Source organism: Falco biarmicus, chromosome Z, assembly GCF_023638135.1.
Source record: "Falco biarmicus isolate bFalBia1 chromosome Z, bFalBia1.pri, whole genome shotgun sequence".
In the NCBI taxonomy this organism is placed as follows: Eukaryota; Metazoa; Chordata; class Aves; order Falconiformes; family Falconidae; genus Falco; species Falco biarmicus.
The window spans coordinates 48,773,558-48,797,742 of NC_079311.1; the positions used below are offsets into that span (position 1 = coordinate 48,773,558).

At 39.9% G+C, this 24,185-nt stretch overlaps 1 protein-coding gene across 3 annotated transcripts in view; it reads left to right on the forward strand.

Annotated features, from left to right (window-relative positions):
- Nucleotides 1–24,185, forward strand: part of MLLT3 (MLLT3 super elongation complex subunit) — a 138,654-nt gene that overhangs the window by 106,744 nt on the left and 7,725 nt on the right. For 2 of the 3 annotated variants that reach the window (XM_056325080.1, XM_056325079.1), the window contains 5 exons: nucleotides 9,383–9,452; nucleotides 13,830–13,959; nucleotides 15,525–15,624; nucleotides 18,807–18,878; nucleotides 20,163–20,234. In XM_056325080.1, coding sequence (XP_056181055.1) covers nucleotides 9,383–9,452; nucleotides 13,830–13,959; nucleotides 15,525–15,624; nucleotides 18,807–18,878; nucleotides 20,163–20,234 — 444 coding nt within the window. The remainder of the gene's footprint in view (nucleotides 1–9,382; nucleotides 9,453–13,829; nucleotides 13,960–15,524; nucleotides 15,625–18,806; nucleotides 18,879–20,162; nucleotides 20,235–24,185) is intronic. The other variant, XM_056325078.1, reaches the window with a different exon arrangement.

Genomic DNA, 24,185 nt, shown 5'->3' on the forward strand with positions numbered 1-24,185 from the left:
TATTGCATTGCATCTTCCACAAGGAGAGTGAAATATCACAAGTGAGCAGGAATATCAAGCAAACAGCCATGGTCTGAATATTCTGGATAATAACAGTTCAGTTGCAGAGTTTCTTGGGTTCAAGGCAAAAGGAAAAAGTCACTCTTGGTATTCTCAGTGACCTAAATTTGCTTTAGCAGAGGACTGTTGGGACTAAATAAAATTTTCCTAAGTTACAATTTTAGCTAAATAAAACAGTTTGTAGGTGCGATGGTTCAGCTTCATTTATTTGTGCCATATGCAGCCTTTTTGATCCTTTGAACACTGTAAAACTCAAGATTGATCAGGGTTGTAGTACATGAGATCATAGTTTAGCCAGCATTTTAAATAATGAAAATAAGTACCCAATATTTTCAATAACTTCAGTTACCTGTATGTTACTGTATCAGTAGCTTTTTGTATTTTTCTCTGTGTAACTTTTCACTGAAACTGGAATGTACATAAATGAAAGCTGAGATTTTCACATAATCATTTAATCCCAGGAGTTAAGTAAATACAATGAGGCTTGCTGTGAAGCTGACAGAGGCCAACAGAGATGGCATGTAAGAGCTGCACTAGATCTCTCTAGTTAACAGTGAAATTTTGGATGCAGGTTTTTTTTCTGACATGGGGGTGCAGGAGCCAGCAGTCTGCAGTAGCAAAGACAGTGCATAGAGACTCTGAAGCAGCACTTCAGAAGAAAAGCTTTTGTTTTTCCTGTATTTACATCTGTGTTTACTTTATGTGTATGACCTTGACAAGACTTCTGCATAGTAAAGGTTTAGTGTAGGGTCATGCTGGGGGTGCTGTACAGAGTCTGAGCTATAGAAGAAAAGAGAGGAACTTCATTGAATTTGCAAAGTCCATGAGTACCTGCTGGGAAGATCAGATCTCTAATGATGTGGAAATGTAGTGCAAGGATAACATGCATAAAAAACATTCTACATGTACTGAGGTGGTTCTGCGGTTGCTTCCTTGCTAATAGAAGTGCATGAATTCCTAACATCAGGACCTCAGATCTGGGAGAATTTAGGTGAAGAACCTGCTTACTGCACAAAAAGTGATAGCAAATTGTCAGTTCAGTTTCAGAAACTGGGACTGCATCAACATCTGCCCTTCTCAGTGCTGACATGTGAAGCAGGGCACGCAGGAGAGAAAACAGGGCATAAGAGGAGAATTGGGAAGTGTTAGCTTTTGATACAGCACCTGTCAGGGCTGGCCAGAATAGCTACCACCTACCTTCTGCCATTGCTGATAGTTCCATTAGAGCAGAAAATGTAGGTTAGTTGCATGAAACTCTCACACTGGCTTTAATACCTAGGCTGAATTTTCGAGTTTGTAACTAGCACTAAAATTGAGAATTTGACTTCCTTTCTAAAACACATTTCTCCTTTGTTGGCTTATCGGAGCTTTGTGTATAGAATGTATGAAGGTTCTCAAAGGCAAAGTTTAAAAATTGTGAAGTTGAAGTCCCAGAAAATCAGTATCTGAGTGTTGCTTGTCAGCTTAATTTGGGCTTTCCGGTCTTACCAGAGCAGAGTGACGCTATTCTCTTGTCACAGGGCTTTCATGCCACTGAGCTTGCCAGATAAGCAATATTCTTCAAACAAGTTGTCCTAGTTTCAACTGGGATAGGGTTAATTTTCTTCCTAGTAGCTGCTGCAGTGCTGTGGTTTTGATTTAGTATGAAATAGTGTGGCTAATACACTGATTTTTTAGTTGTTGCTCACTATTGCTTATTCTAAGTCAAGGACATTCCAGTCTCCCACACTCTGCCCGTGAGCAGGTGCACAAGAAGCCGGGGGGGGACACAGCCAGGACAGCTGACCCCAACTAGCCAAAGGGGCATTCCGTGCCATAGAACGTCACAGTCAGTACATCAAGTGGGGGGAGTTGGCCTAGGGCTGCCAATCGCTGCTGGGGGACTGGCTGGGCATCGGTCAGCGGGTGGTGAGCGGTTGTGTTGTGTGTCACTTCTTTGTTTTCCCTTGGGTTTTATTTTTCTCTCCCTCTCTCCTCTTCATTATTATTATTTTTGTTGTTGTTGTTACTATTTTTCTTTTAATTATTAAACTGTTCTTCTGTCAACCCATGGGTTTTACCCTTTTCACATTTCACTTTTTACCCTCCTCCCCATCCCACCAGGGTGGGGAGTGAGCGAGCAGCTGCGTGGTACTTAGTTGCTGGCTGGGGTTGAAACACAACACAAGTGATTTATTTAGGATATCTTCATCTTTCATCAGTGGACCCCATTTTGATGTTGTTGGGGTTTTTTTAAATGTAATTCAGACTTCCCCACATTGTGCTGCATGTACTTTATTAATTCTTACAAATATTGATGCCTTTTCACACACTTCTGGGAAAATATGGTCCAGATAATGCAATTTTTAGGGCCAGGTTTGAAAAGCCTAGAACTTTATATAATCCTGTATTTGCCAACATTACCTACATATTCAGAACAGAGTTTTCATGGTTATCTGACAAGAACTTCCTCAGTTTGCAGTTTGCCTCTTTCAGTTTCTTAAGGACCATGTTCATACTCTCATGAACATGCACCTTTTTAGTTTATTTTACATTTAGTTTACTCATTATTTTGTAGGCATGAAATCCATTGGAACTGTAGTATTCAGCTGCTCTACATGAGAAACCATCATATTATCACTTGTAGTTCTTTGCCTGTGTGTCTTCTACTCTTACCAGTAAGGTTTCTTCTTCAGCAAAAATATTCCTGCAGGCAGCAGCCTTCACTAGTGCTTCATCTTTCAACTCTATTGTGCAATGAATTGTTTATCCACATGTGTTAGCTCAGACTCCTGTGCATGACTCTAAGTCTTATACTAGATTATTTCTGAGTTTTTATGTTAGCAGTGTCTCAGTTGGTTTTTTTTATAAAGCTAAGACAAAATATGTACATCAATATAGAAGGAAAGAATTTTCTTTCAAAAGTAGATACATGTGTCAGTAGGACAGTCTCTAAAGAAACACAAATCCTGCTTCATCCAGTGCAATTGTTCAGACAAAACAGCTGCAATATTTGTCTTAAGGTCTTTTCTGGATTCTAATTGTTAAACGAAGGATGTGTTTCAGATTCATAGAATCACAGACTGCTTGAGGTTAAAAGGGACATCTGACGGTTATCTGGTCCAAATTCCCTGCTCACCCAGGGCCACTTAGAGTGGTTGCCTAGGATCACATCTAGACTTTTAAAAATACCTGTAAAGAGACTCCACAACCTCGCTGGGCAACCTGTGCCAGTGCTTGGTCACCCTCACAGGAAATAAGTGTCATCTGATGTTCAGAGGAAACCTCCTGTGTTTCTGTTTGTACCTATTGCATCTTGTCCTGTCACTGGGTACTACTGAGAAGAGCCTGGCTCTGTCCCCTTCACACCCTCTTTGCACCTTCCTTTCAGATTAATATACGTTGATAAGATCTATGAGGATCCCTAGATCCAGGACCCCCATGTCCTTTTCTGCCAAGCTGCTTTCCAGCTCAGTGGGCCCCAGAATATGTTGGTGCATGGGGCGGTTCTTCCATAGGTACAGGACTTCACGCTTCTTGTTGAACTTCATGAAGTTCCTGTTTGGCCCATTCTGTCCATCTGTCAGGGTCCCTCTGGGTGGCAGAATGACCCTCTGACACATCAGGCACTCCTCCAGTTCTGTGTAATCAGCAAACTTGCTGAGAGCACACTCTGGCCCATCATCCAGATCATTAATGAAGATGTTAAACAGGACTGGACCCAGTATTGACCCCTGGGGTATATTGCTAGCTACTGACCTCCAGATAGACTTTGCACCACTGATCACAAACCTCTGGGTCTGGCCATTTGTCCAGTTTTCAGTCCCCATCACTGTCTGCTCATCCAGCCCATACATGAACGGCTTGTCGATGAGGATCTTAGGGAAGACAGTGTCAAAGACCTTACTGAAGTCTGGGTAGACAGAATCCACTGCTCTCCCTTCATCTATCAGGCCAGTCATTTCGTCACAGAAGTGTATCAAGTTGGTCAGTCGTGACTTCCTCTTGGTGGAGCCATGCTGTGACTGGTCCTGATGATTTTTGCATCCTTAAGTGTCTGGAAATGGTTTCCATGATTAGCTGCTCCATCACCTTCCCAGGGACTGAGGTGAGGCTGACCAGCCTATAGTACTCTGGATCTTCCTTCTTGCCCTTCTTGAAAACAGGAGTGATATTCTGGAGTGATATTCCAATGTTAGGGCACTTCGTCCAGTCCCTGTGATCAGCCAAAGATGATCAAGAGTGGCCTTACAGTGACATCTGCCAGCTCCCTCAGCCCTCATGGGTGCATCCCATCAGGGCCCATGGACTTGCTCAGGTAGCAGGTACAGAGTCAACTTAATTAACAAATAACCTCATCTCCATCAGCAATTTGGTATTTTTGTTTGAAATTATAGTAATTAAGGCAGTTAATTGTATCAGTACCTTAGGTCACATTCTCTGCAAATGGCTGTCTCTGCCTTCTCTCAAAAATCAATAATCTTGGATTTGCTGTTTAAAGTTTACAGATCCTTAAATTACCTCTCTAAAGAATTGTTTAGTTCCTTAAATGTTGTAAATGTTATGAATAAATACTTCCATTTCTATAAGAAAATAATGAATTCCACTTCCCACTCTCTATCCCGTTCTTCCATCCTCCCTGTGAGCTTGCAGTTTGCAAGCCAACCTTTGTGAATGGTTAAAAAGGAACAGTTTTAACCCTGCCTTGGAGGTTAGTTGCTAATGTAGCAGCGTGACGGGAGATGTGGCGATACAGAATTTGGGCAGGGTGCAAGCAGCTCAGTTCAAGCTTATGGTATCATGGACACCCAAATGGTGTCTCCCTGTGGTGGTGGCAGATGTGGGATTGTTCCATCCTTTGAGCTACAGAGGGGTTGGATTACTCTGCTAAATGCTGAGACGGTGGTCAGTGACAGGGCGCTTCAGAGGCAGTACAAATTTTAAGTACAGGAGTCCTGTTAGCAAAGGCAGCTTGTCCTGCGGGAGCATGTTGCTCCTCCTTCTGAAGCTAACTTTGGATAAAGCAGAAGTGGAAGTAATACTCGGCCATAAGCACTTTTAAGTGGATAAGACTTTTCAGTATGTACGGCATAGGGAAACTTAAATTTTAGACTGTTGTGTGTAAAAATAGGAAATCTATACACTGGTTGGTGGGAAATGGGATATTACTACACAACGGAAATTTTATTTCAGGAAACAATATGTAAGCTTCCCTTAAAAAAGATTAAGGGGAAGGTGAGAAAAGCCATTGTCACCCACATACAACTGTTTTCTATTTTTTAGTGTAAATTAGGAACGTAAAATGATGAGGGTTATTATTAGAAGTTAGATGAATCCGTTCAACCATGAGATATTACAGAAACAGGTCTATTATATCCTGTGTCATAAACAGGTGAGTTTGCCTGAAAATTGTTTGCAGCTCAAGAGTAAGTTGTTGTACTACTTGTAGTAACAGACAAGGGCTTGGAAATGACAGAAGCCAAGTGATTTAGAACTGGTGAAAAAGGTGCCTTTTTAGGGAAAACTTGAGCCAAAGAAACTTCCCTTTTCTTGCTGAAATTTTTCAAAGCACAGAATTCCCTCAACCAGGCCTAATAAAGAAGCCAGTGTCTCCTTTGCATCGGTGTGAGAGCACTAAAATGAAATAGACTGTCTAAGAATGCAATAAATCATACCGGGTCATTGCACTAATGAACAGTTTGGGCCCAAACTCTCATTAGCTTGTCTGGGGGAAGAGAAAACGAGTAAAACAGGAAAAAGCTATTAGGAAGGAAGCTGGTACTGTCTTAAGCTTTCATTGTTGAAGGACACCCTTTAGCTAATTTCAGACCCATAGAAATAAATAATTCTGTTTGGTGATTAGTAACCAGTGGATAAGAGCAGAAAGCCCAAGTGAGTAAAGCCATAAATACCTAAGTCTTTGGGATAACAGCCTGCAAAACTGTCAAAAAGCGCTGCTTAAGTGACAAAAGATAGCCTCTCGTAACTAGAAGCATCAGCGCAGTCAGCACTAATCCATATTCATAGATGGAAGACATATTTTTAATTCCTTCTAAAAAGACAAGTCTTTTCTGTTAATAATGTTCATTCTTATGTTAAAAGCAGTTGTTTCCTCTGGGTGCGCTCTCACCCAGATTTCTCAAAGTCAGAAAAGCTAGGTTTAATTTCTGATACTTAGCAATTTTATCATTTATGCTAATCTGTATTTCTTGGAATAACTTTTCAGATAGGGCTGTTTAAGAAAATAATGTAAATTGTTTCAAGAGGCATTAAGAACTTTTTTCAAAAAAAGTGTGAATTTGTTTCACTGGACTTCTCAACTTGCTACAGCAGAGTGAAATTTTTACCAGGAAGATATTGTAAAAACTTTATGTGTATTCATATCCATTCCTTCTAGCGATCCTGTCTCATTTAGTTAATGCTGAGAAAAAGTTTTGACACAGAAGAATTCACTGGTGTTTGCATGCATTATAATGTGAACAAGACCAGGCCTTTTCCCTTTTTTCATTTCAAAAATGGTTAAAAAATAAGTAGTGACGTTTTCATAATGGCAAATATCACTGTCTCCGCATCTGTGTGGTATTTTCTTTTCCCTACAGTTTTAGCACTTCTTCAACTGAATTTAAAACTGAATATGATAGTCTTTCAATGTTTGTTACTTTTTTAAGGGAATGGATTTTATATTTATAGAAGTTAAAAGTACATGTTGAAATTAATAAGGGAAAAATACAGTTAATGGAAATACTCAGAAACCAGTTGTCAGCTAGTAAATTTGTTGCAAGAAGCCAAAAGTGACAGATAAACCAGATGTTTAAGAGTAACCTGAAGCTGGAAGACTAAATTAGTTTTCAGAATGGTGCTGTCTTTAAAGTTTGCATTGACTCTTGTTCTTCATCAGGGGCAGTCTGTATCGCGTTATGATGCCACTGTATAGATACCACGGTATATACATTTATGTCAAAGTATTCTATTAAGGGAAGGTTGCTGGTATTAAATGAATCACTGCACAAAGTTTAGTCCAAGCTGACTCTCAAGTCATCAAAACTGGTGAATGAAAGGACTTCTAATCAACGGAGTCGACCTCAGGAAACAAAGACCCAATGATTAGAGCACTGTTATCTAAATCATGCAGAAAGAAGCCTCCAAGTGAGGAAGTTCTGGCCACAAGAGGAGACAAGCTGATAAGGTGCTGCAGCCCACAGAAAATCAGTTGAAAGTAGGACAGAGATAATTGTGGCACTGGGAGATTGGACCTCCCACTCAAGTACCCCCCCCACCCCCTGCAAAACAGAGCAAACTCCCGCTTCAGGACCATGTATAGTTGATAGAAAATTTTGTTAGTGCTGTCTGAGGGTGCACACTAGTTTGCATTAGAAGCAAGAAACTTGTAACCAGTCCTGAACGTGAACGAAAATGCATATGTAATACACTATGAATGTGCAAGTACTCTACTGTATATAATGTGTACCCTCGAGTAAATTGGTGAGCATGCTTGGAGGAGACATTACCCCATGCTCCAAGCACTGTAATAAATAATGCCTGCCTTCTAAATCTTCAAATCAAGTGTTAGGTTTTTTTTTCCTTGACTGACTTCACAGTATCAGTTATCATACTTACTTTACAGCTAAAAATCTTGTATGGTTTTGCAGAAGTTCAGACAGTGAAAAAAATATTTTTTTTTCCAAAATTACTTGATTTTTGGAGCACTGTCAAGTGGTGCTGCAATGTCTTCCAAAAAGGTCTGATGCTGTGAACCATGTAAGAATCTGTCTTGGTACTCAGAAACAGCTTGTGGTGCTGGTTGGGTTGGGTTTTCGTGCACAGGGTTGATTCACCTGTATACAAGCTGTATATATCCATACAGTCAGGTCCGGAGTTCGTATTTTGACTGTGAGGACTGGAGCTGGTATTGATTTGAGGAGAGCAGATGTTAATAGTGTTTTTCTCAAGCATTCTGTTGCCCAAGTAGGTGTGTCTCATTGTGAGAAAAGGCGATGAAAGGCTGTAAATCTGCCTACTCCTTACAAAAGGCAACAATAGGTTGATTTATGGACAAAAAGTAACGGTTCTGCTTAGGTAGCCTGTGTGCATGAAAACTGAGTTTTAAAGTGACTGGATAGTACTGCAGTTATTTTTGAGAGCAGTTTGCTTCTAACTTAATCATGAGGGATATCATACAGGCAAGGAGAGTCAGAAAACTTCCGTTAGCCTGGATAACACTTCACTATAACACAGTTGTATAAAGTTTAAAGTGCAAGCAAGTTTTCTTTTCAATAGTAGATTTTTAGATTCTTACTTCCTAACCTGATTGTCACCATTCCTTCTGTATGATCGCTCCTTTCTTGTTTGATATTCTCTGTTAGCGTCTGCTGTGCCCACATACCAGATTTGTTCTTTTCCTCATATCTACAGATGTCGGTAGGTGCAAGTACGTACCGACACCCATGCACTTCAAGCCTAAGAAACAGCAAAAGAGTATATGGGGACATGCAGCATGTCAGCAGGAAGCAAGACTTCTCAGTACAACCCTCATAAGCCCTAACCACTATGAGAAAAATTATACAGAATTTTTAGATTAAGTAATAAGCCTTTCTCTGTAATTTTATATACTTTTAGAGAGAAATTTATACATTTTAAACAACAGTGGAAAAACATAATTTAGAACTGTCTGTTAAATAATGTAAACTGATTTAAACAATTCTGTTTTAAAATTGTAGTTGTCTTTTGTAATCTGTGGGTTTCAGATAATTGTCTAACAAGGCAATCTTTCTTGTTCAATCACTATTACCATCTGTAGGGTCTTTATACATATGGAAAGTGTTGGAATGAGGACAAATCCAGTAACAGCAGAAAAGTTTATTATGAATCCTCGTCTTTTAAACTTACTTTCTAAGGAAGAAGAAAGAAAACTGACTAGTTTTTCTGGCATTTAGTGTGGTCGGCTCAGGTGGTATTCTGGTTTTTGATTCTACTACATCATTACTAAATTGGAAATGTTGCAACTACGTTATGACAAGGACGCAGGAGCCTTAGATCTATTATGAGCTCATTTAGGCAATCATGTGCAGCCTTTCAAACAAGATATTGAGAACTTCTCGTTAGGATATTGGCTGTAGTAAAGAATGTGTATGATGTAGTAGTGTGTACGTATGTTGAGTGCATAGCAATTTCCACAATGTTTGCCTCACTGACACCTGAAATAAAGATCTTTGAGTATTATTGTGTTCCGCAGTTCTTTTTTCGTGACAGCATGCCTTAGGCAGTAGCGAATATTAAGAGTTTTAGGCAAAAATGTTTCTGACTATATTAATTTTCTTTTTTTTTTTCTTTTAAATCTGAACAGCCCAGTCCTGCAAGTTCCAGCTCCAGTTCCAGTTCCAGTTTTACACCATCTCAAAACAGCAGACAACAAGGTACCAGCAAAGGAAAAGAAACTTAAAGTGAATGCGTGAAATGAAGGAGTGAAGAAAAACAGAACTGGTGGTGTCTCATTACGGCTTTTCTGCTGCCTTTCACAGCCTGAACTGACCACAGTTTTGCTTTAAAGACTTTTTCTCTGGTTGTTTTCAGATGTGGCTGTCAGGACAAAATAAAAGGGGAGGAAATGTGTTTCTGAGAAAAGGGTGTGAAGGGTATTTGTTTTGAAGCACTAACTACATGCCAGTCACTTAACAGATGCTAAACTCAAAGGAGCTTCTGTTTCTGAGGTTCTTTTCCAGGGCTAGGTAGCATGGCACCTGGCTCCATCTGAAGCCCTCCTCAGGAAGGTGTGGCTTCCCATGGGAAGCCCAAAGATGTGTGCATGTGTACTGTTTCAAAGGGCTGTGATCTTCCCATAATATCGGGAAGATTTAAGAGCATACGGTATTTACTTTAGATACATGGCAGGAGATGATGATGGTCGGACTTTTAAGTTTGCGTTTTGGTTTTCTGGCTAATAATTACTGTGTACTTGGAATTCAGTAGTGTGTTTTTCTTCCCAGACAACTTGCCAAGGCAAGTTTTCTATAAAGAAGTTGAAATTCATTCTACGTGAGCTATTACTTAGTTCCCATTTGGCTTTTTTACCTGGGTTTATAAGATTGTACAACTGATACATTCTTAATCAGCATTTTTTTTGTTCTTTGGATCAGGAGCATTAAAAAAGCAGCTTTTGACTAATTAAAATTGCATTTGTTTTATCCATTTATATTCCTCAAAGGTAGACTTGATTTAAGGTTATGAAAATACATTAGTGCCTGAGGCAGGCAGTTTGTTTTTAAATAGATCTACACATGATGCAATCTGTCATGCTGCCTTCCTGTAGGTGACTGGTACTAATTTTCTAATGTGTTCTGGCGCTGTTACTCCAGATGAAAGAAGGCAAGAGGTGAAGTGAAATGTGGTTGATGACTGGCTTCAGGCATTAGATTTTTGCCTACGGCTAAAAAGAACCCCTTCTTGCTGAAACCCCATTTTTGCTCTCATATAAAATTCATTAATGCTGTGAACTGCCTGTTACAAGCCATAAGATTTGGTTACACATTCCTGTATCTGTTACCTTATGTTGAGCAAAAAACCTGTTGACTTAGTATGTTTTTCTGGGCAGACTGGATCCATCCATTTCTTCTGGTTCATGTACAAGATGTATCGCAGACCCTTCTCAAGAATAGGTGGATCATTTTTCCTCTGATGTGAACAACTTTTAAGTGCAAGCATTATATGTCTCCTCTTTCTTGCCACAGTGAATAGTGATTACTGCTTCTTTCTGGGAGGTCCAGTTAACTAAATGTGTTCATTGCTCAGGCTGTGCATTTGTGTATCAAAGGGAGGAAGTGTGAGGCATACTGTGGTGTGTTCAGACCGTGTGGTGTGTTCTGGTCAGAACCCATGCTTTTTTCCCTATGGAGAGGTTACCTGCCAGGGCCATTGCTCTTTTTCTCTTGTGTTCAAACTCCAGTGCTCGTTCAAGTGTCAAGTAAACTGCAGCATGAACTTTTTTCACCTCCTTTTAAGCAGTGGGCTAACCAAAGTTCCTTCAAGTGCTTTGGCCCTTGGGGCCTACTCTGATACTTCTGTTTCCTTACCAAGAGTACTTGCTCTTGGCCTTAAATATTCTGATCCTTTAGGAGATAACTTCTCAAACCCTTAAAAAGGTTGTAATGAAATTCTGAATTAAGTGTTAGCAAGGAGCAGAAGGTTAACAGTGACATCACTATGAGTGCTAAAAAAAAAAAAAAAAAAAAAAAAAAAAAAGACCTAGAAATTAATGTGTTGCTGATTTTTAGGAAAGTCCACTGAAAAAATTACCCAGCTGGATACAAAATGCCTATGTAGAGTTGCAGGCATAGTCCTACATTAAGTGAAAACTTGTCTGTATGGCAGGTTGTTCAGTGCCTTTGGGTCTGTCAGTGGTGTATGTAACTCCCAAGAGTCCAAGTTAATTTTTCTCCAAGAAGAGGAATAAGCCTGGTGGCAACTTGAGACAGGACTATCTGCTTGTCCCAGAACACAGCAATGAAATATCAGGGGATAAAATTCCCCTGTGCTGTGCTTGAAAAAAGACATAGGCAAGAATAATGAATTAGCTTAAGCTTGAAAGAGTAGGCTGTGTAGGAATCATGAGGAATGTGTGCTGATTTTCCTTCTGGTTCTATTTAAAAATAAAATCAAGGACTGATGTTTTAGGTGACCTGTGAGCATAGATACCAGTTTCTGCGTTGTAAAGTGCTGGTGTTCTATGCAAGATCAGCTATTTATATGTCATACTAAGTTTCATTACAAAATTAGGTTTCAGTTGATTATTTTATGTTTCCTTCTACTGATCTTTTCTTCTCTTTACCATCAAGAGCGTGATGATGCTTTCATTTCACCTGTCCTTTACCAAGTTTTTTCTATCATATTCTTCCTCCTGTACATTGTGGAAAGGAGACGGACATGTTCTCAGAAGCTGGCTTTGGCCTACAGAGTGGAGTGAGACTCATCTGCTCTCAGTGCAAAGATTACCCTCTTCAGTAGGACTTTGATGGTGATTGTTAGTGTCTTTGCCCAGTAAGGTGTAAGGAAAGTAGCTTCTCTTGGCTAAGCCTAGCCTGTGGAAGTACCTTTGTGTTCTACCCTTTTATCTCTCTTGAAACATAGAGATATGTTTGTATATTTATAATTTAATTCTCTTTTCTAATCCTTTATGGCAATTCGTTCCATGGTGGTGGTGTGGACAAGAAGCACTTCAGTATAAGTCCCCTGCCCTTGTCAACGGTTCAAGTGTCGGGTCTGTGAGGAATCTGCCCATCAGCACCATCTGGTCTTCTTCCTAGCCAACTATGGGATGTGAAAACAAAAAGAAACCATTGATCTGAACCTGCCCAAACCACCAATGTATGAAAGTTGTAGTGCACTTTTAGTGGTAAATAATTCTCACCATTGGCTTTGAAGTCACTCACACAAAACTAGTCAAAATGCCTGTAACCTGAGCCTTGATAGGTCTGGAATAACCCATAAAGCCATTCCTCCCCTGAAGGGAGCATTTGCCCTGTTAGGAGTATGACCCTGACAGACAGAGGTCTATCTTATCTTCTGGCAGTGACCAGGGATGATACTCTTTGACTGTTTTCCCATTAGCGAGTAGAGAGCTGCAAGCTTCATCTCCATTTGAAGAACACTGTGAGGCTCACTTGAGTCACGTTGGTATTCATTGTTTCCTGGATGAAGGAATTACAGAATCCTAATAGTACTTACTAATCCTGCAGGCATTACTGTGGCTTTCACTTGCTGCTTCATGTCTCAGATGGGCTTTAGTTCAGAGTTAAATGCCCTGTGGCATCAGTCTTGCTTCCTCCCCGCTTCTAGACTGCATTTGCTTGTTCTTATTTCAAGCAGCTGTAGTTTTACATTTCCCAGATACGTTAAGCATACACCTCTTTCTGTAACTGACTTTTACAGCAGAGTAAAATAAAACCAAAATCCCAGACTGAGTTTAATGCAGTTCTATGAGCAAGTCAAGCTCTGTACCTTCTGTTAATTCAAAAAAGCGATAGCATGGTGTTACACGGGACTGATGCACTTTTTACATATGAACATTGGCAAAGCACTTACTTGACTTGAAATAGACCCTGAAATAAAGGCACCAGCTAAAGCTAAATATATAAAAACCAGGAAGACAAAGGCTGCCTTGGCCAGAATATGTTCATCAGAATGATTTTTTAGATTCTGCTTCGCAGTACGTGCATTAACCTAACAGTCATAGAATCGTAGAATCATTTGTGTTGGAAAAGACCCTTAAAGTTATTGAGTCCAACCGTAAACCTAACACTGCCAAGGCTGCCCCTAAACCATGTCCCAGTGTACTATTACTGATCAGTATGTCCCTGTAGATCTTTAATCGCCTGTAATACCTTTGAGAAAGCAAAAAATGCTAAAACCCAGCAATGCAAAACAATGTTGCATAATATAATAATAAAGTAATAGTCAATTTCTCCTGGCATGACAGTCTTTTACTTACTTCAGCTGTGGTCCAGGGGGCCCAATCATACAAACACTTGAACCTAGGAGTCACTTTACTGTCATGCGTAAGTCTACTGAAGCTGACTGTGTTGCTTGTGTGAGTAAACAATTCATGAATAAGTCCCTGCAGCACAAGGCACCAGTGCATTGCTTCATTTGTTTAATGTTTAAGATGCTTCCCTCCCAACACAGCGTGGGAAGGGTAGTTTTCTGTCTTTTGGGGGGTTTTTTAGACAAAACAGGGTGAATTGCCTGGAACACTACAAAGTGAACTTCATTTGTGTATTTTATTGTCCGTGTTGTTTCAGGTCCCTTGAGGTCTGTAATGAAAGATCTGCATTCAGATGATAATGAAGATGAATCAGATGAAGCAGAGAAGAATAATGATTCTGAGTTGGAACGACCTGTAAATACACGAGGAGGAAACAGAAGTCGCAGGTGAGCGTCTTGTCTTATGATGTCAAGTAGCCGGGTGGCCAGGATGTTGTGCATGTTAGTAATGAGGTGAGGTCTGATGTTCTCAAAGAGCGCTGAGTAGCACATGGGCGGAGAATTCAGACTCTCCTTTTAAAGCAGATGAAGGTAAAAGTGCCTTTTCTAAAAACTAAGAGAATTAGCCATTTCCAATACAAACTATTTCTATACTAATCCATATGGCTGTGAAGATCTTCCTTCGACTTCCCTTGATTTCATGCCATTGTGACTTCAGGGGAGTAGTCATAATTGCTCTTTGGCATAAATGAGATAGAATTAAATCCTTCAATTGCCAGATGAGCTATTTTCTACGTAGCATCTCATTTTCAGGATCTCTTTGCTTACCAGTTTTAGGTTAAGTTGTTAAATTGGATCAAAATCAATTAAATTTGAATTTCAAGTAATTTCTGCACTACGTGCAATAGTTAATGTGTAAAAGTGCAGGCAGAAGGCAAAGCAAGCATCTATCACAGAAATTACTTTTTTAAAAAAGCTTCTGCATCCTAGCTGCAACCTGAAGAGAGTGTTCATCCCTCCTTCGGGCAACTTTACGTTCCATCTGAATGTTGTTGCAGGTTACGGAAAATCCGAAGCTAGTCTCTCTTGAACCTTTTCATAGTAGGTTCTTTATCTGATCCACAGGCTTTTGCTGTGAGTGTGCAGCACCCGAGTACCAGTGTCAGCTACTGCTTAAATGGGAATGTAATAGGAAAACTTTAATAAATGTGAGCTTTTTCCCTGGTATACTTTAGCAGCTGGCATCAAGGAAAAAAAGACTAAAATGACTAGCAGTTTGAGAATTTGTTCATGACAGTGGTTGTATAAAGGATTGTCTGAAGCTCAACTTGCTCTTAATTGTGGAGATTTTGTTTCTTTTTTTTTAGTAAAACCTTAAGGCTAATTTTTCTCTACCTTCTTTTTATCCCAAATAATTATTCTTTTTTCTTCCAACAGTTAAATATTCCCTGTTGTTCCTAACTAAATGAATGATGAGACTGGCAAGGAACTGAGCTTTTTCATGTGGCCTTTCCCGAGATACTAAGTTTTAAAATTTTACCTAGGCAAAAGACTGTTATTTGTGACAACAAACATGGAACTTTTCAGTGAAACACCTGTCCAAGTGAGAAATACAGCTGTTTAGAAAGCTTGTAGAAGAGCAGAAAATTATATCTAAAAAAATTTTCCTCCTTCCGTGTGGCTGTGAACGAAGATACACAGTAGGTTCAGGAATGCTGGGAAAAGCAGTTTGATATTCTAAATATTTAACAGTATCTGTAATGTTAGATGCTGTTAACTAGACATGTCATCTCAGCCAAGTGCAGGCAGACAGCCTTATTCTCCATGCTGTGCAGAGCTTCTTTCAGAGTGCAGCCCTACTCAGATGCCTCTCTTCCACGTGACCTTGATTAATGATGGCTTGCTTAGCGAGGGGTCATTCTTGGTGTCTGCCTCGAAGTGCAAGCTCGGTTCACCCCTGTTAACAGCCCTTTGTCTGGAGGTGTAATCTCTTGGCTCTGTTTTTTCCATAGGGTTAGTCTGAGTGATGGCAGTGACAGTGACAGCAGTTCAGCTTCCTCACCACTACATCATGAGCCAGCACCACCTTTACTGAAAACCAACAACAATCAGGTAAAGTCAGGATTCGTAAATGCAGTCCTGGGGAGCTGATAATGACATGCTGACTACTTTGACGCAGTTACTTAGTCCATAAACTGACATGCTAGCTTTTTTATCGGTAGAAGGATTTGGATTAGCAAATACTGTAGACCAAAGTAATGTTTTCATAAGTATTTTAAGAAATGTGTCCTTTCTGTATGAATTAGCTTTGTAAGGTAAACAATGCAAACTGGCTTTACAGTGTCAGTCATACAACTGATGCAGATTAATACAGCTATTGATACAGGTATTAGCAGTAGACAGTTTGCGTCAATAGGCTCATTCTCAGGAGTTTATTGACTCATCTTTTCCCCTCTCCCCCACCACTGTTCATCTAGAAAATACAATATTTTTTACTTCACTAGAAGACACAATAGTTTTTTTTACCCCACTATCAAAGTGTTTTTTCTGTATCTGTAAGAGCTAACATTGTTATTATTTTTGAGGTAGGAAAGTAGGGTAGTTATTTTTTTCAGAAAAAAAGAAATTAACCTAGAGCTACAAAATACATTAGGGACAAATGACAGTTAGAGTTTGGGAGTTACCTCACACCCAGTCACCAATAAAGCAAAGCTCTCCAAATATAAAAATTAAACATAAAACCTGTTTTTTTTTTTAAAAATAATAATTTATAAAATACATAACTTGTCCCTTATTTTAGGGAGCCGCAATTCAGTTCCAGTGTCAGTTGGATCATAAACAAATCAGTCATAAAATTTGCTGACTGGTCATAAATGGCTGCTTACGATGTTGATACAGTTAGAATAGTGTCTACATGTATTAACAAAAGTCTGTGGTTTAGGTGATGAGTTTTATGGGTAAGTTTTTCCTATATCTCTTAGGTTAACTGCTTCGATTATCTGCCAGAAATTATTTACTTGTAAATGTTTTTCTAGTAAGGTTTCCAATACCAACTTACTGATAGTGCAGAAACAAAACATTATTATTCATGTTAGTTAACTTCAAATACACTGTGGAGAAAAAGCACACCCTAGGAAGTAGTATGTACACAGAAAGGAAGGAGATTCCATGTCCAGAAAGCATTCTTACCCACCAGAAACTCTGTAGGCTTTTTTATGTTGCTCTGTAAAAAAGTTACAAGTTTTAAAGACAGAGTCTTTTGGGAGAAAAGCAGACTATAAAGATGAAGAATATTGCATTTACTGGAGACATAGCACAAGAAAAACAAAACACCTATCTATGGCTTGTTGCTTAATGAAGACTAACGTGTACAGAGGCAGTGTAAATTTTAGTAATTGTAAGTCTCAGTAACAGCAGCCCACTCAGTCACATCTTTCATATTCCTTTCACCTTCATTGATCTAACAGAAGGTCTGCCTGCACATCTAAGCACTCCAAACAATAGCAGTGGGCCAGCTAAAATTGAATGTCACGTACCTTCTTCCATTTTTATAATTAAGCTGAATTTTAAAATCAAGCTGAAAAACATAAATTCAGGGAAGCATTATGACAATTCTAGTTGTACGGACCATAGCCACATTTGAAATCTCTGCTTGGTAGCATAGTGCTGATTGCCAGGATGATGCTTCTGACTGGTCAAATCAGGGTTGTGTCAACTAAGTCCATTCATAGAACTAAAGAGCTAAGACAGAGTTAGTATTTATATAAGCTTCCTCAGATGTGATCAGTGTTGTGTCTCTTCTAAATGAGTGCTTAAGATGTTGGGTTTCAATTACACATCAAGAACACTGTAAGGAAGCAGATTTTTTCCAAATATACTGTGGCCTTGCTAAGGTTCTATATAAACAGAGTTTTCTTCCTTTAAAAACAAAAGCATCTGAAAGGTGCTGGATCCACACCTAGAGGTCTGGGGTTTTTTTTTCAAAACAAGACTTTCTTTTCCACTAGCCTACACAGCAGTAACCCCAGGGAATACTGAATCAAAGAACTGGGATTTTCCTGCAGAAAAGTATGTTTTCTTTTCTGGACATGCGTCACTCTTGGCCAAGTAAATCCTTAAGTAAGGTTAACTCAGATCTGCAGTAATTTTCTCTATACAGGGAAATAGCTGCCTGCCTGCTGTATTCGCTATGCACCCTGGACAGCATATATGCAATCTTAGTGATTTATACCAAGGGAAGTAGAAATGAAACAGAGCTTAGAGAAAGCTATCAGTGAGGCTTCTTACTAGTCTAGAAGACTTGATTTTACAGGCCTTATTTCCTTGATTTATTTGCTGAGGTTTGTCCTGTGTTGTGACTGTCCAGCATGGTTTTAGAGATAAACATGCTAGTGATGTTAGTCTTACCTACAATGAAATGTGAAACAAAATTTCCCATCGTCTGTGATCATTTACTTTCCTTTGATGTTTTTCAGAAGAACTGATCATATTCTAGGTTAGGAATAACATGATGATTTATTATGTTTTTTCAACTCTTTTTTTAACTTAAAAAGAAGTGTGTTGCGTGTGGAAAATTGGTAGAACAATCAACAGTTCAATTTCCCTAAAGTATTCCTCACTTTAGTCCTAAAGTTTTCATATTAAGCATGTTGTTCTGCTGCTTGTTGACATGCTCTTCTTGGATGTGGTTCATTACTGGATGAAGCATTTTGTATATTGTTTGTATATGTGGTGGTAAATGGCTTAGTATGGCATTGAAGGAAGGGTACCATAAGTGCAAGAGAAATTACCATCAAACACGTTTTTTTTTTTCAGTTATAACTCACGCAGTCATTTCAAAGAATGTGTTTCAAAATCTGTATTGTAGAAGAAAAGATACAGCATTGCGGGGACATGGAGGGAAGAACAGGAAAAATATACTGTCATATAACATTTCAAAAGCACTGGATAGTACTCATTTTGTATCTGCAGAATCAGACCTCTTATCCTACCGATGTGCAAAAGATACAAAAAAGTGTTGAGGTGACTTTAAATGACATGAAAGTAAGACTTTTAAGGTTTAATAATATCAATGTCGCCTCATTCCAGCAACTCAGCATGTTCTGCTGTAAGCTGCTTTTTTTCTGAAAAATATGAGTAGGCTGTATGGATTAAAGAATGAAAAGCTCTTGAGTTTTGATTATATTTTCTCCAGATGTTGCATTCTTTGTGTTATTAACTGATAGCACAATTTTTCATATGTAATTGTATCCAATGATGCATTTAATTTTTACAGGATTGTCTTTCTTTTCCAGATTTTAGAAGTGAAAAGTCCAATAAAGCAAAACAAATCTGATAAACAAATAAAGAATGGGGATTGTGATAAGGTAAATGAAAATGAGGTAACAGTAAACTAGTCCAGAAAGTAATATCAATATATTTAGTAAACACCAACCTTTGTTACAGAATGAAAATCTTAGTAATTAGTACATTTTTTGCTATGGGTTCCTAAGGTTCAGATCTTTCTCTTTTTTTCCTGTAATTCTTTCTTCTTTCATGCTATTTTGGAAGTGTTTCCTTCAATACTTACGGTGATTTGGCAAATGTGACCAGTTAGGAATCTGCCATCTATTATTTATTTTACCTACTCTCCACCATGAGTTTGCTTTGTGCTTCACAGGTGAAGTGATAATTTTTGAAGAGGAGAATTCAGAGTTGTATTCATAGCCTGTAAATCCATCAATTAAAAATATATATATTTTTTCCAGAATCCTTTCTGAAGACTGTGCGTTAGGAAGTGGCAGTGTGATCTAGCATGTTAAACTAGAATGATGTGAAGCAACAGTTACCATTTAACACTGAGGAAGACAGTTTTGCATAAAATTATATCAACTGGCCATGAGTAAGAGCTTTAAGTCCTTGTGTGAGTTAACATAGCACAATTTCCCAGTGTGGACAAGTTCCTTTGAAGGTTCATATTTCACAGGTATTAGTGATAACATGAGGCAGGAGACCAAAGTTTCAGTATCTGCTGCTAGATTTTCAGTGGCCTGATCCATGTGCTTTTTGGTTTCTTAAGCTGGGTGCTGTATATCTCTCTGCTTAAAAGAAAAAAAGGTTTCTGATGGCTCAGACTGAAGGAGAAAGTTGATAACTGGGTGAAGAGGTGGGACATGTTTGACTCCCAGGAAGAAGGACAGTGGAATTTACTGTTGTATCAATCTTTCTTGATCTTTTTCCCCTTATATGTCCTTGTTGTCACAGAAAATTAAGTAGCCTTAGAGAAAGAGAAGGGGTTTGACTGTGAGCCTTTAGGTTTGGGTCTTATGTGGAAAGGTGGGAGACTTTTTTTCAAGATGCTCTTTTGGCATCACCAGTCTGTTTGACACTTTTTGTGACGGTTCAGATACAGAGATTATCTTCTACAGCGAAGGACCACCTAGCAGGATTTACATTGGCTATGAAGTATCTTAAGAAAAGCCACAAAAACTTACATTTGGGTTCTACTATGCTAGAGAAAGCCAGAATACTAAATGAGAAAATTTAGCTCAAAGAAGATTTAAAATAAAATTTCCATTTGTACTGGTTTTTGAAGACATCTGAATTTTTTGAAATTTATAGCTATGACTTAATTAACAAGTTGTTTATGGGGGGGGGGAATTTGTTTCTAGGCGTATCTCGATGAACTAGTAGAGCTCCACAGAAGATTAATGACATTGAGAGAGAGACATGTACTGCAGCAGGTGAGGAGCACTCTCATGCAATATCACAGCGTGCTCATGGAAATTGTGAAGTCACATCTATTTTTTTGTCTTCATCTAACTCTATAATCAGGTTTAATGGCATTCAAGCCTGTATAAACCATATACAGTCCATTACCACTTCCAGTGCAGTTTAGGGAATTTCTACATATACTTTAAATTGTATTATCGCACTAAATGACAAAAAAACCACTAACCCTGTGTAGGCTAAATTTACACCAATTCATTATTATGTTTCTCAACATACTGTATCAATAATTACGGAAACAGGATGGGAGAATGGATACATACATGTGCACCATGACTTGATAACAATCTTGTTGCTTTTTCCTGAAAATGATCAGCGTTTTCACAGAAAAAAATTAAAGATGTTTTCTGTGGCAAACAGCAAACGTGGAATTCAAAACAAAACTGGGGGAAAACACATACTCATTGAGCCTGCTGAAGTCATGGAAGAGTACAATAAGAAAATGTGCAAACCAAGAAGGCTCCAAATTTATTGGAAGGTTATACAATAGTAAGAACAAAGAATAGTATTCTTGTTTTGGGTGGCATTGTCAGGTGTTATTAGATTACAAATTGTGAAGATTAACAACAAAGCAGATGTAATCGTAGTACAGATGGTTTTATTATGTTTAGTGCAGTTATGTGCTAGTTGTGGACATGTTGTAAAGTGGGAAATCTTTTCTACGCGATTGCAATCACTCATCAAATTTCTCAACACTTGGATAAGTGTGTTAAAAGTATTTTGTAAGCCCAAACATTAATTTGTTTATTACTTCAGGCTCAATGTTGTAAGTAAAAATGAGAAAACGGTTGAGAGGTCAGTGAAAAGGAAGACATTGATTAAGGATATTCTTAGTTAAAAGATGAATTCTGATAGCTTTGTCAGATTTCGTAAGCTGCAGCACACAATGATGCATATTGGTTATTCTTCATAATTTCATGTACAGTTGTTTCCCAAGTTCCCTTTTGTCTACAAAAGGAACCAAAGCACACTTTCAGAATGGTGACAGAGGCAAATTTTTATCTACATTGGGAAATTAATGTGCAGGAGGCTAAAGGGTAGGAATTGCAACACCCTCTCTGCTTCACATTATTCATTAATTCTTAGAGAGTTCACATAAAAAGTGAATCTGAAAAAGCCACTGTATTGTAAATTCCCACCGTAGCTTTGCTTCCTGAGCGCTTACTTCCCCAGTTATCCAAGGCATAGCTGTTGAATGGTTTCACTTCTGGTAGACCTCGGTAGGCAGTATTACACAGTTACCAGCTCTCAGTACAGAATGACACCACTGCCTTAGCCTGCACCATCTGGCCCTAACTCCAGCGCTCACTGGGGCTGTATCGACAGCCTGCAGAGAGTGTAGGGCTTAGGTGGCTTCATGAGAAATTTTGAAAATGAAAAACATCTTCAAAACGCTTTAAGCAAAGCAAAGATGAAAACTAGCAAGAAACATTTTTACCCCGTGAGGATGGTCTAGCAGCGGAACAGAGTCCTGGAGAGACTGTGCTGTCTCCATCCTTGGAGCTTTTGAAATCCTGACTTGATGAACCTGGAGCAGCCTCACGTGATTGCATGGCCAAGCCTGCTTTGGGCAGGGGCTGGGAACAGAAAAATCCCTTCCAGCTGTAATTCTTCAGTCATCCTAAGAAATACTTTCCAAGCAAATAAGCTGGTTCAAGTTGAATCCATAATCCTCTTTCTCATGTAGTAGTATTTAAGTGTATTGGGTGGGGAAGAAATCACAGAATGGTTGAGGTTGGAAGTGACCTCTGGAGATCATCTAGTCCAACTCCCAGCTAAAGCAGGTTCACCTACAGCAGGTTGCACAGGGTGGTGTCCAGGTGGGTTTTGAATGTCTCCAGAGAAGGAGACTCCACAGCCTCTCTGGGCAGCCTGTCCCAGGGCTCTGTCACCCTCAAGGTGAAGAAGTTCTTACCTATACTCAGATGGAAACTCCAGTGTTGTAGTTTGTGCCCATTGCCCTTGTCCTGTCACTGGGCACCACTAAAAAGAGCCTGGCCCCGTCCCCCTGACACCTGCTCCTAAGATATTTGTGTACATTGATGAGATCCCCTCTCAGCCTTCTCCAGGCTGCACCGGCCCATCTCTCTCGGCCTTCCCTCATGAGGGAGATGCTCCAGCCCCCTCACCCCCTTGGCAGCCCCCCGCTGGCCCCTCTCCAGTCGCTCCCTGTCTCTCCTGAACTGGGGAGCCCAGCGCTGGGCACAGCACTCCAGGTGCGGCCTCAGCAGGGCAGAGCAGAGGGGCAGGACACCCCCCGCACCCGCTGGCCACGCTCCTCCTGATGCAGCCCACGCTGGCAGCGGCCTTCTTGCCCACCAGGGCACACTGCTGGCCCACGGGCCACTCGGTGTCCTCCAGGCCTCCCAGGCCCTTCCCCGCAGAGCTGCCTGCCAGCAGGTCAGCCCCAGCCTGTGCTGGTGCGTGGGGTCGCTCCCCCCCGGCGCAGGACCCTACCCCTGCCTTTGCTGAGCTTCATGACGCCCCCCCTGCCCCACTGCCCAGCCTGCCCGGGCCCCGCCGAACGGCAGCGCAGCCCCCGGGGTATCAGCCGCCCTCCCAGCGCTGTACCACCAGCAAACTCGCTGCGGGCACGCTCTGCCCCTTCACCCAGGGCACTGGGGGGTGGGCTGAGCAGGACGGGACCCAGTCTTTTTAGTCTTTTACTTTTGTTGGAAAAATTGTGCATTCATCTACTAAATCTTCTTCATGGGAAGTTACTAAAACAAGGAAAAACTGTGTGAAAAGAGACATAACTGAGCTGGAAATCTAGAGTATCCTATTCTGAGTAAATGAAAAAAAAGCAATATGTTCTTCTGCATTTTAAACTAAAGATAGACCTTTTCTTTTTTCCCAGGGTTATTTATCAGACAAGAGAAAGCATTCATTCATTGACTGTAGCCTCATAACTTCCGTGAAGAGTATGATTTTAATACCGTAGTTGGTGACTTCTGATAGTATGTTTTTTAATTAGTGATATTATAAAAGTTAGGTTGATGTAGAATCAACCCTGTGTTGCCTTGTTTCCTGGGAGGCTGTTCTTGCAGATTGTTTCCCGTGTTTGGGGTGCGTGCAGGCTGTCGGTACAGCCCCAGTGAGCTGGAGTTAGGGCCAGGCGGTGCAGGCTAGGGCAGCGATGCCGTTCTGTACTGAGAGCTGGTAACTGGTAATACTGAGAGCTGGTAACTGGTAATACTGGCTGCAGAGGTCTACCACAATACAATGGGGGAGCTAGCTTACTCACTAGTTGTCTGTTAGCCAGTCTGCACTAGCAAATGGTCTATGCTGTTATAAAACAAATAATGCAGTTTAGTTTTGAAGACTTTAATCCCTTTATATTCTGCGATTCATTAGTTCATATGTTTTTATCAGTTTACAGAAATAAGTTCACAATATTGAGTGGATATCTTTCAGAGTGTCAGTGCTCCTCTGCATTACAAAAAAACCTGTCATTCCATCTTAAACATCCTTACTGCTTTTCAGCTATGTAAGTAATGTGAAATAATTCCAGTGAGCACAGAAATGGAGAAAGAGTACAGACCCGAGAAAGTTGTTAGGAATGAATGTGAAACTTCTAGACCAAGAAATACATAGAGACTATAGGAAGTACAAAGATCATGAGAGCAAGGGATAAAACTGTGGAAAGGGATGGTATTTACTGCATATGAAGGATTGCATGCAAAAATAGCAGAAGACCATAAAAGCTGCAAGAGTTTTCAAGACAATGACGATGTTGAAGTGGAGTGATGGTGGAGTTGTGTGTTCCTGAGCAGTGATTGTCAGCTCTTTAGTTTTTGTCAGGGCAGGTAATAATCCCTTGCAAATGGCAAAGTCTGCTACCCGCAGACTTCTAGGGAATTGTTAGAGAAGGGACTTGTAAGAGAAGAATGAAGGCATTGATCATT